General features: G+C 48.2%; 1 protein-coding gene across 4 annotated transcripts in view; it reads left to right on the forward strand.

Annotated features, from left to right (window-relative positions):
- Window positions 1-15,841, forward strand: part of arr (low-density lipoprotein receptor-related protein 6) — a 296,788-nt gene that overhangs the window by 273,945 nt on the left and 7,002 nt on the right. For 3 of the 4 annotated variants that reach the window (XM_050185229.3, XM_055074753.2, XM_072288048.1), the window contains 2 exons: window positions 3,742-3,939; window positions 13,487-14,742. In XM_050185229.3, the coding sequence (XP_050041186.2) occupies window positions 3,742-3,939; window positions 13,487-14,624 (1,336 nt within the window). In that variant the 3' untranslated portion in view covers window positions 14,625-14,742. Of the gene's footprint in view, window positions 1-3,741; window positions 3,940-13,486; window positions 14,743-15,841 lie in introns of those variants that run through there. The other variant, XM_072288049.1, reaches the window with a different exon arrangement.

The raw sequence follows: 15,841 nt of genomic DNA on the forward strand, positions 1-15,841 counted from the left end.
GTCGACAATCTGATCAGCGGGTCAAGCGCGTCGGCTTTTATAGAGCAGTCGTCGAATGTTCCAGACTAATCGTTTGGACCCGCGTGCCTTCCACAAAGTTCTACACCATTCGCGTTACGCGATGACATCAGATAACACAAGGTTCGGCGACAACAGATAGCCGGGTAGAAGTATCGATAACTTTCCAGAAACTTCGGATACATGCAGGCGCGTCCCGCGCTGTGCGATTACATTTGTTAGGTAGCGAAACGTGGTCGCCCGATAAAGATAAGTACACGTGTCAGTATGGTCACTGCCGTAGCGGCGAGTGAGCACCGGTGTCAATTCGTTGACATACAGTGGTTGTTCGGCCCAGATAAGTGCTGTGGCTGTCAAAAGCACAATGAAATTTGTCGAGGAGATGGAGAAGGTCATGGCATTGCTTGGGGTTTAAGGTGTTGTAAAGGATATGGCAGAAAACATCTTTAGGCGATGTGGCAGTTACAGGACTACAGTAGAGGGTGTAGAGGCTCTACAGTGCCGAAAGATTCACCACGAAGCAACGTAATTGGGAATGTGAAGTGGTTGTATATGGGAAGGTGAATCACACCAGCTTGGAGGCCAAGCAGCGCGGTTGGGAGTAATGAGAGGTGGCAATGAATGAAAGCAGTGGAAGATGTGAAGAGTACGGTAGAGTTGGAAGCAATGGAACAGGATACAGGTGCCTGAACGGATGTATGCAGAGGTATCTGGATGTCGTCAGTGAGGGACAACTTGGTGCAGAAAGGCGAAATGTCAGATATGGCATTGCCAAGTGAAGAGAAGGTGACTTCTGCATGGGAGCAATCAATGACAGCTTGGTGATGGGAGAGAAAATCCCAACCTAAAATAATATTGTGGGAACAGTGGGGAAGAATGACAAACTCGACTATGTAGAGCACTCCTTGAATTTCAAGTCTGGCGGTACACGCAGCCACGGCCTGGACGTGCTGTGCTGTGGCCATGCGGAGTAATGGACCGAAGAAAGGCGTCTTGACTTTTTGGATTGAGCAAGATGGTTTACAGATTACAGATGTGGCAGCACCTGTGTCAGTGAGGACAAGCTCAGAGACACCTTCAACAGCAACATCAATAATGTTTGGCAGCGAAAGAAGAGGGCTTGAGCTTGGAGACGATGGCGCAGTTCTTGCCACGGGAACTGCACTGCTTAGTTTTCCGTGTCAGCAGTAGAAGGATGTCAATGCACTGAGGAGAGCGAGCGATGACGGGGACAAGTAGAACAGCAGTCAAGAACTTGTTGAAGGCTCAACCCCACCTTTTCAAGATCCCAAGATCAAGGCTTTCGTGCAGGAAGAAGTTGCTTGCCAGCAGTCAAGAACTGGTTGAATTAGTGGTCTGGAGCATAAGAAACCAGATGGTCGCACACAGCTGTGCGTGGGTCGTCACATGGATGAAGCGGACAGCGGCGGTGGCGCAGCCGTGCCACGCGTCCAGGAGGACCACAGAAATAGCAGATGCGCCAATTGTCTGCTGTGCACCAGGGATGAATTACTCGATGGACTGGATGTTGTGGCGGCTTGGAGGCAAAGCCCGGAATGTCGGTGGTTGTGGTTTTGTGAGGCCGTTGGCGTAATTCACTTGGGTGGTGACCTGAGGGCACCCGCTCCTGCGTGAGGACCTCGGACACTTGTTCTTGTACATGTCATAGTATCGGACTAGGACGAACTTGACTCCGGCAAGTTGGAAATGAGGGAAAGCTGGCGAGCAACTTCTTCCCGCATGAAAGCCTTGATCTTGGGATCTTGAAAAGGCGGGGTTAAGCCGTACAACGATTCCTGATGTTGAACAGGGCAGTGGATGACGAGGCGTTGTGAGCAGAGTTTGTCGTAGCTTTGGCACAGCTCAGTACTTGGGCAACTGTAGAGGTGCTCTTCAAAATCATCATCTGGAATGCATCTTTGTCAATACCCTTCAATATATGCTTGATTTTGTTGCTCTCGCTCATTGACACATTGACTTTATTACAGAGGTCAATGACACCTTCGATGTAGCTGGTAAAAGTCTCACCAGATCGCTGAGAGCGTGACTGCAGACGCTGTTTGGCACTAAGATTTTGAACAGCAGGGTGGCCGAAGATGTCGCTGAACTTTATCTTGAACACAGTCCAGCTTGGGATTTCGCTTTCGTGGTTCCGAAACCACAGTTGGGCGATGCCGGTGAGGTAAAAAGAGATGATGGCTAATTTCATGATGTCGCCCCATTTGTTGTGCACACTGACGTGTTCATAAGATGAGAGCCAGTCATCAACGTCGTGGTCGTCAATGCCACTGAAGATGGGAGGGCCTCACTGTCAGAGTGTGCCAGTGCATACAGAGGACTGGTGGTGGTGAGCTCGGGGTGCTTTCAGTGGTCATGATGGCAGGGAGAGTTCGGCTGCGCAATTCCATGATTAAAGGAGACCCAGAAAACCTCCACCAATTATGACAAAGGAGTCCGACACGGCTGTGGACGACACGAATGACGCCCACTGGAAGGCGCAACAGCATAGGCTTAGCCAGTCACACCAGGAACAACGTCTAGCCTGAGCCCCACTTGTGTAACACTGGCAATCCGGCTGTGGAGCTCTGCATGGCGCACTTCTTTAACCCTTTCGCTGTCGGACGTTTCTGGCCGTGACGCACCCCCAGTGTCTGCTTGGTTTCAGGGAACGAACATAACAGGGAATGAACATAGCAATTTATTTTTGGTTATGATTGGCATACAAATAACATAGTCAATGCAATATGCACATTTCAGTGTTCTGCAGCTGTTGTTAGTAAACATCATCATCATCATCAGCCTGACTATAAAATCTGTTCAACATCCGAATCTGACGATGCGGAACCCTCTTCGTCTCAAGCGACTTTGTCCGAGTCCGAATCCGAGCTCGGCTCGTATTCTGAATCGGAATTCAGCCACCGCTCCCATGAGCAGACGAACGTCCCGCGCGCCGAGCCATCCTAAAGTAACCGCGCGCAGGGAGGATGCGCTTTCAGTCGCCCGCGCAATGGAGAGAAATGGGACGTTGCGTGATCAAGAAGACAGAGGGAGATGAAAAAAGGCTAAACAAAGTTCGAAGGGCTTTACGTTTACTGCTGCAAGTCGGAAGCGAGGGTGCGGCGAGAGAGCGAAAGCAGCAATCGAGTCACCCTTTTTGGAGAGGCAACGGCACGTGCGCCTGAACTTGACGCGCCGTAGCAGGCACACCAACAGAAGAAAAATAAAAACCTTTAAACCAGCGGAGATTACAGAACAACCCTTGAACCCATAACCACACGCGCGCGACGCATGATCCAGCGAACGCGGAGCCACCGCGCCACTCAGCAAAGAGAACGTGGGGAGTGGCAGTCGCACCGTACTCTTCAATACATGGGTTAACACAGGTCGGAGCGAATATACGAACTTGTAGAAAGAGTCAACAGATGGCGTGGCCAATCCAGGAGCGCCTGTTTTTGCGCTCAGGCGCGAAATTTTGAATGCACGATAGAGAACGTACCGGTACGTCAGTGACACCGTGGGGGGGAAGCGCGATGACGTACCGGTACGTCAGTGACAGCGAAAGGGTTAATATTACAGTACATATAATTTATTTATAGTACTACACTGTATTGCTGTTGTGATTGTGAATACTAACTAGAATGATCTAGGGATCAGGAACTAGGTATCCAGATATGCAATATTTCCTGTGTACCCTCCCCATTTGAATTTGTGATAAATGTGCAGGGTACTGGTGTGGAGCAACCTGGTGAACCCATCCCTGATTGAGCGCTCTTTTGTGGACGGTTCAGCACGTCAGACGCTTGTGTCGGGAGAGCTTCGGCAGCCCGGGGCCCTCGCGATGGACTGCCCCGAGGAGCGCCTCTACTGGTCTGACCTTGAGTTGCGACGGGTTGAACATGTGCAGCTCAACGGGGAGCAAAGGTCAGTCCTTACCAGGGGTGTTGGGCTTAGAAATTCTCAAATGTCATGTAGTGTCTACTAAAGATATGGCACTATGTTTAGTGCCAGCGTTTTGCTAGGCTTGCATTTTCTTTTTTGCAAGTCACTGCTTTGACAGAATTATAACTGTTGTGGTATCACTTTTGAGAATTTTATGTCGAGACAGGCATGCCTGATCAAATTGCATAAGGAACATAATTGAGCACCAGTGATGGCTCTGAGGTGTATAAGCAAGTACAGTTCGAAAGTTGACTTTGTTATATCAGAATTTCCTTATAACTAAAATTCAGCCTTTTATGCCAGTAAATATAGTTGCTAAAAAAGCTGTCTAAAATGGAAGTAACCGAAAAATTTTCAAATACATCGGGCAACTGGAAAGAATGAATTTCAATTTTTTAAGGAATGTCAGTTTGTTGAATTTGTGTTGGCACCCAAAGATGCGATTTCATGCCGTGTTGACGATATCTTCACATCAGTGGTACAACACTGTCACGAAAAACACAGGCAGAGAGGAGCGAGTGGTTCGTCTTCCTCAACCTCCAGCAATGAAGACAGTGCACATGGAGCCCTCTCCCTTCGCCCCAGACCACTGCAGAATGTCAGTGCGGCTGTGTGTGCGTGCTCGCATGGGAAGACTGCGCACGAAGCCACCATCCTTCTCGCAAGCACAGCTTGTGGCGTGCAGGACGCAATGTGGTCGTATCGCATTTGGACTGTATGCGGAAAGTGACAGCAAGAGGGTCTCGCTCAGCGTTGACAATATTAGCTTTGCTTTTTCTTTCTTTCTTTTTTTGTGCTGCCTGCCGGAAATGTTTGTTTGGGGGCAGTGTTTCTTTTCTGGCAGTTTTCATGTAATGCTGGCTTCTTTTTTGCCTGTGCAAAAGCTTACGTTTTTTTTTTTGTTTTTTGTTTTTTTTATAATGCATGCTTCATGTGTTGCAAACATGCAACATATCCATACCCCTTTGGAATCAAGAGGGGATTTTGATCATAATCCTCAAATGGCATGCTTCACATTTCTTCTTGCATGGTGTTATTCTAGACACTGGAAAATACCACCATATTGTCAAATTTTATAATAGCGGTATTTTGAAACAATCAGAGAGACTGTGCTGCTACAGCATCTCTGATTGGCTCAAAATGCTGCCATTACCAAATTTAACAATATTGTCAGGGAGTAGTGATGGTGAAGAAAGCAGCAAAACTGGGAATGATGAAACTAGCATTTTATTGGGCGAACTTGCGCCCTCAGAAACAGGCCACACTCGAAGAAAGACGAGAGCGGCGAACACAGTCGGCAATCATCGAAAATCTGATCAGCGGGTCAAGCGCATCGGCTTTTCTACATCAGTCATCGAAAGTTCCAGAGTAATCGCTGGTGCCTGCGTGTCTTCCAGAAAGCTCTACACCATTTGCATTGCACATACATCAACTCAGATTACACAAGGTTCGGTGACAACAGACAGCAAAAAGAACCATTGATAACACTCAAGAAACATCCGATACGTGCGGGCACATCCAGCACTGAATGATAACATTTGTTAAGCCCGGGATACATGAAGCGGAATTTCATGGTGAACATCGCCCGGCACAATTACACACAGTAGGACTATGCCGATGGTTCGCTGGCATTGCTTACATTCAGCGAAAAACAGGCGGACACAGCCGCATGCTCGCCACACATTTGTCCGTGTTGCCAGACTTCTAGGAATGTGTTTTTGGATTAGAAAAAAAAATACCAAATAGGCTTTGTATTGTATTGTTTGAGACCCTCGTTATATAATGAATGAGAAGAAAGGGAGTTAACCAAGGGGCCCAATTTTTATTAATCATAAGAAGCCAACAAACAAACGACACCAAGGACAACACAGGGGAAATTACTTGTATTTACTAAATGAAATAAATAAATAAACTAAAGGAACTAAAAGGTTCCTTTCAGTTTCACAAAACTTTAAATACCAGGAGGCGTGTTTATGGTGCCATTTTTAAATGGCTTCGAGCACTCTTGCGTGCTTGCCACTGCATGGTTCTGCTCTGGGCAGTGCGTTTTATTTTTTAGTAATAAAATTTTAAGAAATCATAGTTTTTTCGATGATTTACCCTACCGTATCCCTTAAGGTCAGATCAGACTCGCTGCTTGCCAGTGCACGCTCACTTGTGGCCGCTTTGGGTAGATGCCTTGGCAGACTAATTGATACCGCTTCAAAAATGCACAAGTTCGATGTGGCTACCATCTGTCAGCCAAGCTGGTGAAGGACAAAGCCGGTCCCTGCAGCACGTACCATGGTCAGACTGGCGCATATGAAGGCAAGCACGCACTCGAGCCCTGTCGTGCAAACGCTGTGCATACGCACTACTGCTGCAGGTAGCTGCGGTCTGCTCTGTAGCATAGATACACCCCGGCAGGGTGCCGCGACGAGTCCACTGGCGGCTAAGTGCACTCAAGCTCCCCGAGGACAACCGCGTTTGGCTTATGTTTGGCGCATTGTAGGCGCCAAAATTGGAAGTGGCGTCGTCATTGTCATCCAAAACCAATTTTAACTGCACGCCATGGTGACATTAAGAAGGCAGAGCATTTTGGACACGCCCACTCTGCCGTAGCCTTCGCAGTGCAAGGCATTGAAGAAGGAGTAGAAGCACCATGGAGGCTGTGTTTGATTGCTGATGACTTCGCTTCTGCCGAACAGTACCGTGGAATCTCATTAAACCATACCTGACGGGGATGCGAAGAAAGTACATGCTAAGTGGTGCTATGGGTTACCAGAAAGTACGAAATATGCACTTACCTGCCTGTGAGAAGAAATGTGTTTCATAAGGAAACCAAGGAACTTCCGTTCTTGTGGGACTAAGCTTCCGCCTTGCCAGTAACGAGGAGTGGCAGCTTTTTCGTCCCTGCCATGTTGGCCGCAAATGCAGCTGATATCCTATCCTTCGCTTGTTTTGTGCCTTTGCACGATTCCCCTTTAAAAGTTCGGTTCAGCAACATCTTTGAAAAAGTGCCGATTCGTCATGTTGAATATGTCTTCCGGGGAATGCTCTCGCAAGACACATTCCAGCTTGTCGCTGCACCTTCACCTTTGTAGTTAAGTTGTACCACGTCTTAAATCCAGTGAGCCAGCCACTGCTGCAAACAAAACTGTCGTGGCCTATCTGTGTGGCGAAGCACTGCGCCTTTTCGGTGAGAGGGGGCCCGGTTCCAGGCACGTTTTTTGCCGTTGCACCAAAGCTTCCTCGACATCTGGGTAACTTAAACGACAATGCTTGATCTTGGATGATGCACCATTCAGCACCTCCTCTCTCGCTATCCAAATGCCACAAACAGTAGCCAGTGGCAGGCCTTTCTCCCATGCCTACACGGACTTCCTTGCTCCATGTTGGATGGCATTGACGATCTCCAGTTTTTCTTTGACACTCATCACGCTAAGCTTGCCTGTCTGACATTGCGCAGTCCAGCCAGCAAACAAAACAACTGCGCACAAGTGCACACTCTGCAGCTTTCACGGCATTACGCAGGATCTTGCGAGAGCACACGCGCAGGTAACGAGATCTCACTAGGTCGCTCCACCATGGCCTCCAAGATTACTAGCCTGAGATTGTGTGTTTATATAAAACGCATAGCAAAAGGGCTCGGCTTCTTGAGCCAGTCGACGGCAGATGGGCTTCGTGTGGCATTGTGCAGCACTTTGGCTCTGTTAGTATACTTGGAAGGAGAGGGTTTTAAATACCTATTGACATCTAGACTAAGCCTATATAAGTTGGAGAACTTGCGAGGTAGCCATGGGGATCCAACGATCACCCAACACTGTCTCAATTTTGTATTGTTGTGCACTGCCTGTTTTTTTTATAACTTGGCAAAGGCAATGCAAACAGGGAACACAGAGGTCAGTGAAGATTTGGTATCGCTACTTAACTCACCTGATAATTCTGACAAGAAAGGGGACGTTGTGTCACTTGATGAGTTGGTTGAAGCTGGAAATCTGACGCTGGTACAGCAAAGGCTAAACAGTACTCCGGCAGAGCACCGGGCTTATGTGGAGGAAAGGAGCGATGAGTGCCTCATCCATTATATATGGCAGGGTATGTTGCGCAGACATTTTTTACTCGCAGCAAATGTGAGGACTGCCACTCTCTTCTTTTGCTGGACTCTAGTGTCAGTAGCAGTCGCAACATTCACGCAATTTGTGACAGGGGAGGATTGCTGTATCCCTCCAAGTTGCTTTTTGAAGCACTAAAGAAACTTGAGGGAATACATTTACAACCTTCTTCAGCAAAGAGGAGCTTTGCAGTGACAGCATAGTTGATGCCATAATTTTTAAGTGAAAGCTTTAAATTTGGCTATGCCATAGGCTGCAATTACATGCTGATGATTTCACATCAGCAGTTCTGCGTTTTTATGTCCTAACAAGGCTGCACTTTTACATTAAAGGTGTTAATCAGTGAAGATAAGCACGACGAAAAAAAGAAATTAAACTTTAAACTTAGCTATACTGTTCTTAGCAGGCTGGTGTAACATATGTATGCCGACTCTTCTTTCCCTTTTTTATCTGAATGCACAACTTTTTCTGGTGCATTCAAAAAGCTAATTTTGTGAATATAGTTAAGAAATGAGTTGGAGAATTAATTTGCGCATATTAGGTCCGCTGTAGGTCTCCATTGTTTGGGATGGAATGTACTCACACAGTTTTTCTGTGTTGTGGCATACTGTGTGTAGTTTTGCAGAGATCCCTTTTACTTGGCATCTTTACTACCTGTTTTATTCCTTTAATTCATAGAACTGTAGGATGTCGGTGTGTCTCATACACGTACATGAGCCTGACATTCGGGAGCACTTCATGATGTAAATAAAAAATTCACAATTAAACTGTGCAAATGTAGTTGCAGGGGGTTCGCGAAACAGAATGAAAGAACGAGGGACAGATGTTTATCGCTAAAGAAGGTAAATGCCAAGCAGGGAAGCTCTTTGGCTTTGGGCTATGTACGTACATGTTGTTTTGCCTTCTCTTCTGCAACAGCAGCTGAGGTACTAAACGCTCGACGTTGGGTCGCGGATGCCGCAGCCACTTTTTTATGAATGTGAACCGCAAATGAAAATGTGTGCACCTGGAATCCGAGTTGGTTTAAATCAACTCGATGTCCTTTACTACGGCGTTATTTCCAACCGAGTTTTCCGTCCAAATAATTTCTGGTTACGTGGCAGCGTGGCTCAAAACAAATTTAACTGCTTTATGCCGCTACTTCGGTGTCTGCAAAACCTTTGCTGTCAGATTAATAAATCCGTCTAATGGGCGTTGAGATGCGCTACGAGTGCACATATAATTAATTTCTTATATGAAGTGAGTTTCGGGGATGCATCTTAACATCTGCCAAGCATTTGCATGTCTATTTGATTGCGACAGAAAATTATTATCAATATACCAACATGCAGCGCTGGCACTGGGCCGTCCGTTCAGTACAGCCCATATTCCTACAGTGCCATCTCGTGCTATCTACATGAAGCGCCTCAGCGGCCAGCACTTGCGGAACATACTGCCCCTATTCTAGTACATTGTATTGACGCTGCAAGTAGGCCACGTTTTTCATTTGCGTGACTGGTGTTGGCGTGGTGTTTGCTTTGTCGAGGTTGCGGTGATCCAACGCGGCATACGGAAACATAGCATCAAGTGTCTAATGGTGCCGACAGTGCCCGCGCAGACTGCGCTGGGGAATGCCGGCAAGCGGGTGCCGGGAGGCCTAGGATTTGTCGCCTTCCGATGTGCTCCCTACCGACGCCGAAAATGTTCTGCCGAGACCTGCGCAGTGGTTGCATAGACGTCAGACTCTGGAGTTTCGCAAGACGCATAGCGCCACCTGCCAGTGCGAAGAGGCAGTAATTGAGTAGTGCGAAGCCAGACTCCCAGACCTATGCAGCTAGCGACTGCGAAACAAGGATTTGACTAGATTTTGGTCCATATTGCGAGTGTTTTGCCCATTTAACACCCAGACAGAGAGCTATGAATTCCTCTGCTAGTCGGACGCGCCGCCGAACTGCCATAAAGCGCTTGCCGACTCACTTGGCTCGCTCGTCAGACTGATGGTGGAAACGACGGCAACCTCGATAGCACCGCGCGCTACCAGGAGAAACGCCGCAATCGATGCTACTGTTGTGTTGTAAGTTGCCATGAACTTGGAGGACTGAATAACAACATTCAGTTTTACCGATTTCCATCGCGATCGTATGAAGAGTAAAGGCGAGAGCGCTGGATACAGGCTGTTCAACCTGTTCGGTAATCGAATTACTTGCATTCCACACAACACAGCGGCTCGCAGGAGAAAGTGCGACAATTTTGTTCTGGTGTAATTGTGTTGCGTAGCCCTGACGGAGGACCACGGTAACCAAGCAAAAACTCAAGAATCTGCAGCTGCCACTTCGTTGGTAACAGAAAAAACAATGTTGCGAACCATCCTGCGTATGTGCCATCAATATTTCCACCTCTTAACAGGCGTCCGCCTCCGCTTGATTCAACAAGTGGAACAGAGAGATTTGGCGGGTCAGTTTAACCAAACATTTTGGTTCGTTTATGAATTCAAAATCCTGTTCTAGAGCATCGTTGTTTCGCGAGCTGATTTCTAGTTTCGGTATTTTTTATGTCCTGCGCCGCTACAACAAGCACGTTACGTAATGTGCCGAGCCTGCTAGACTGCGTTTTTCAAATGTGAGCAATAAAGTTGCTGTAGGAGCACTGGTTGGGTAATTGCGAAGAAACACACGCGTGTAAAGGAAAAAATGTAGCGTTTGTTTACATTTATTTGTGTGCGCTTGTTGCTCGAAGCGTCTGTGAAAAGTTCAAAGCTACTGAGCGAGGCTGTAGCTCCTGCGGATAAAAAAGATGCGATACGTAGGCACTGCAGGAAGCTTACTTTCGTTATGTTCGCATGCTGTTAGCTGCCTTGGAAAACATTTTCTGTTTGCTGCCCTGAAAAAGGATTTACTCTCTGTAAATAATTGCGAGGAATACGTTACGGTAAAATGCATAAAAATATAGGAGATACTTAAGTCTTGCGTTCGGGACATTTTCAATGTGAACTAATTTTAAATGCTTAGATCTTGTGGTGGTCTCCTCCCGTGCTCTTGGGACAAAGCAACGACAACACAGTAGTGCAAACAATCACAAGGGCATTTATTGCACCTTTCATAGATCAATGCCTGCTTGCCGAGTTGCTATCCACAAAACATGTCGATCGGCGCGCGACAAATCTAGAAGTCCGACTCGGATAGCGAGCGAATATGTTCGCCCCATGCTGGATCCCAACGCCTGGTCATTCGCGTGTACGGTCACGCGAACGGTGGCGCGTTCGAAGGCGGCCACGCGAAACGGTCTCGCAGAAGCATGTATCGGCGCACGCGCGGCACGGCACGTCCGCACTGCTTGCTGTCTCGAACTCAAGAGGCAGCCTGTTCTCCCCTGCGCCCCCAAGTAACCCTGCCGTGAAGTGGCGTTAGCAGCGCAACACTCGCGCCATCTCTCGCACTGCGCCGCAAGCATCATGCAGGCCACGCGGCGAAGTCGCACCGCAGGAGCTATGCCGGAAAACAAGATATCTGGGAACGCGTGAGAGTCACGCATTCCCACAATTTTTATGCTGATATGCCTATAAACAAACCTGATGCTCTCTGTACTTACAAGTTGCAGCACGCCGAAATAAGACCTGAGACTTCTTTTATATTGTACACGTACTTCGCCCTGCTGAGCTTCCTCCCTTTCCGAAGCGTGGATGGGCGGAAGGAGCTTTCCAGGTCCTTGATTTTTAGGAAACTGTGCCTCAACACAACTGAAAGTGGTGGGTCCATTGTGGCCTATGCACTTTCGCTTGCAGACAGCTCTTCTTGCACTACTCAGTTCGCGCCAAGTTTGCGATGGGGGCGCTGGTGACAGGTTTTTCCGCAGCGCCGCCTGGCTAGAGTCTGAGGTCTATTGCGATTCCGGACACCGTCTCATTTGACAGTTGCACAGGTGCTGACACTGCTGTACTGACATGTGTAGAACTCGGCGATGGCGAGATCATTCGTCAGGTTTCTGCTGCACCGCTGGACGATGACTCTGAGTCGGAAAATGCCGCACCATGTGCTACGCTGCCGTCGCATGCGGAGCATGTGCAAGCAGTGACTGTGCTTTCAGCCACCTATAGTGACCGTACGACCCTCTCCAAGATTCAGGCATATCTGATTGCGCGTAAACGTAACAGCGTGCAACGGCGCATTCACAATTTCTTCAAGCCTACTGCCGAGTCCGAATAAGTGCGTGGAAATAAGATTTTTTTTTTTTTTTTGCTTAATCTGCTTTTTCGGACGCCTGTTTGGACCAAACGGTTGGCGACTGTACTTGTGGTGAATAAAGAATATCATGAAGTTCATACTTGCTTATGCACGTTACCGATATGCTGTGCATGCAATGCTTGTTAGCTGGAAGCACTGCCTCAAGCAGTTCTGGGCTATCTGGGTCAACAAATAGAAGAGGCCCACTGTTCACAAGTACAGTTAAACCTTGATATTGTTACGAAGGGTTGCGAAGAAATTATTTTATTTACTGGAGATGGACGATGATTGTAGCGTGATCGTAGCGCTACCCGGCCTCTCAAACTCCTCGTTCTCTTCATCTTCTTTTCTTTCTTCTTGCACCTGCCTCTCGTATCCGTCACAATATAATGAACTATGTAACTTCTTGCAACTTGTCCATAAAACATCATGTGTTTAGAACCTCAAATAATGAAGTGTGTTTATGCACGATTTCAATATAAAAAAGTTTTGCTGCCGCTGCAAAGGAATACTGAGACGATAAATGGAAACTTCCACAGATGCAGATGGTGAAATGGTTGTTTGCAAACGCATCTCTCAAATCGATAAGATCCTATTGTTTGCGAGGGTAAGCTGAGAAGGATGGTGGCTTGATGAGCAGCGTGTTCCCACATAGGCAAGTGAAAATGGGCTGGGGGAGCAGGTTTGTGTGCATCTCATTTTCTGGCGCGGCTGAGTGCATGCACAGTTGGTGCACCCTGTCTTTGAGGCTATCTGCTGCATGTGCAAAGCGTGCCCGGATCACGTGGCATCATGTGCACTGTCTTTCTGCGCACTTAGCACTGTAGGTTGCGTAATCACGAGTTTCAGAGACGAAGCCCACTGCTGGCACTTTTCATGATAGTGGTCTTGCTGTAGGCAACATTATTGACCCAGGGGGCAGAGTGGGCACAAAAGTGCGGCTGGCTTTCCTTCATATGGTTGACGTGAAGATATGGTTGACACTGCATGAAACCGTCTCATTCATTGCAAACTCTCAAATTCAAGATTTTTTTTTTTTTTTGCCCCTTTCATGTAAGAAAAATCTATTGGGGATTGTGTTCATTTACATAAAAGACTGTATTTCAGTATAACGAGAAAAACTGCCTATTGACCTACTTCATTATATCGAAGTACAGCGTTGCAACTCTGTACAGCGTGAGAAACCGTAGCTCCATACAAAACAAAAATCGTGACGAAGTCTGTTCTGGTGTGCAGGAAAGTGCTGCTGTCCAATGTACAGGCTAATGCGTTGGCCGTGTCAGGAGACCAGCTGTTCATCCTGGACCGTACTGACCAGTGCATCCTGCGTGCCCACAAGCTGAGTGGCACTGACGTGCGGCCACTGCAAGCGCGCCGCCCGCAGCTGACTGCACTACTGGCTGTGCGACGGCCAGCAACGGCAGCAACGCACCCATGTGTGGGTCACCGCTGCTCGCATTTATGCCGCTCGGTGCGGAGCCGTGCTCAGTGCGCCTGCCCACCGGGACTAGTGCTACGAGGGGGAGAGTGCGTGGCTGTGGCCCGCTGCAATGCCGAGCGCGAGTTCGGCTGCGCCGCAGGCGGCTGCATTGCCCTGGAGGCCCGCTGTGACGGTGCTGCAGACTGCGCAGATCGCTCTGACGAGCGCGACTGCCCACCTGGCTGCACACCGGGCACAGAGTTTCGCTGCCGCGACGGCGGCTGCGTGCCCAAGCCGCGACTGTGCGATGGCAAGGCCGACTGCGCCGATGAGTCGGACGAACTGTGTTGTGGCGCCGACCGGTTCGCCTGCCACTCGCGCGACCAGTGCATCGACCGTTCACGTGTGTGTGACCGACAGCCCGACTGTGCCGACAGTTCAGACGAGCTTGTCTGCGAAGCTGTGAGCAGTGCCAGCCGCACGGCCACCACCACCGTGGTGCTGCTTATCGTTTTCGGCTCGTTGACGGTGCTGCTGGCCATTGGCCTGTGCTGCTACCAGCAACGCACGCGCGCCGCCCCTGTGGCAGCGGTCGCACCACATGCCGCCGCCTATCGCATGCTGCCTTACCCAAAGCCGCCTGCGGCGCCTCCTCCCTCGAGCACTGCATCCAGCAACGGCTACCCACGCGAGACACTCAATCCGCCACCCAGCCCAGCCACACTGTACGGTGGCCCCACGCCGTGCTCGACGGACGTATGTGACGACAGCGAGCCGTGCCCGTGCCGCTTCCGGTGTGACGACTCTCTCTATGACTCTGACCCCAATCCGCCACCACCAACGCCGCGCAGTCGTGGCTGCATCTCCGATGCCAGCTGCCCGCCGTCGCCTCTCAATGAACGGGCCTTCTGCCACCCGCCACCACCGTCACCTGTGCCCGAGTCTGACTACTAAGTGTAAATAGTGTGTACAGTGAGTGACACCAGTGCTCAGAGCAGTGTACAGGACATTTTTATTCATTTTTGTACAAAGTTTTTCATTCCATGTGTTTTAGTAAACGATCGCAAGCTGTCGAGATTCTTGAAAAAAAAAATGGCTCCACATGAAAACTTCTTGGAGCCTGGACGGATACAAAATGACAGTACACATTTGCAGAACTTTTGAACATGAGCAAGGATCACACAATTCCAAGGCACCTAGAACAAGAAGACTGTCAGTCAATGGCCCTAGGAGAAAGCACAGACACCACAGAAGCATTCAAAACACTGCTAGCCAGGTTGGCTCTCAACAATCTTACTGCGAGAGAATGCTACCATTACGTGTTTAACTTTTTATAACTTCTCATCCTTAGAACACCATGTATTTAGAACCTCGAAATAATGAGCTGACTATATTGGTACACTATTTCAGTGTCGTCGCTAAGGAATACAGAGACAAGAAATGGAAACTTCCGTGGCTGCAGTTGGCCAAATGGTCGAATTACAAGTGTTCTCGTGACGTAGAAGAGAAGCAATGGCACATTCTGTATAAAGTTTAAGTGGAATAAGAACCAATCGTGCCCGCATGCTGTATGCTCCTGCGCAAGTGAAAGCGTGCAAGGCTTAGCCAGGCACTGTCTTCCTGTGCATAAGGGGGGGGGGGGGGAGGAGGGGGAGAGCTTCTTCCATTGCCAGTTCTGAAATTCAACAAAATGATTTTCTTTTTCTCATTCAAATTTGCTTTTTTTGATTGCCCGATAATTCGGAAAATATTGCAGACCCTTCTGTGTTAGAAAAATCTATCGGCGACTGTACTCATTGCACAAAAGGTCGAATTTCAATATTGTGACATTTCGATATAACAAAGCAAATTGCAGATTTTACACTTTGTTATTTCAAGGTTTAACTGTACAAATGTCTCATAAGGACATCACATCTGATTGCAGAAAACTTCAGTATACAAGTATTCATCGAACACAGTACAAAAATAACAAAGTGATCGTAACGAGGGGCGTTCATAAAGTTCATACTATTGTATACGACAGGCATCAAAATGAGCACATGTTTCTGTAGTTTTAGTGGAATGTAAAAATTGCATTCTATGCACCACGCTAGGGCATCAAAACCAAATGGGCGACGTCCATCAGAAGAGTTGGTTGAAGCACGAGCAGCGATTCACTTTCTGCATTTCAA

This window comes from Dermacentor andersoni, chromosome 4, assembly GCF_023375885.2.
Source record: "Dermacentor andersoni chromosome 4, qqDerAnde1_hic_scaffold, whole genome shotgun sequence".
NCBI classification, from domain to species: Eukaryota; Metazoa; Arthropoda; class Arachnida; order Ixodida; family Ixodidae; genus Dermacentor; species Dermacentor andersoni.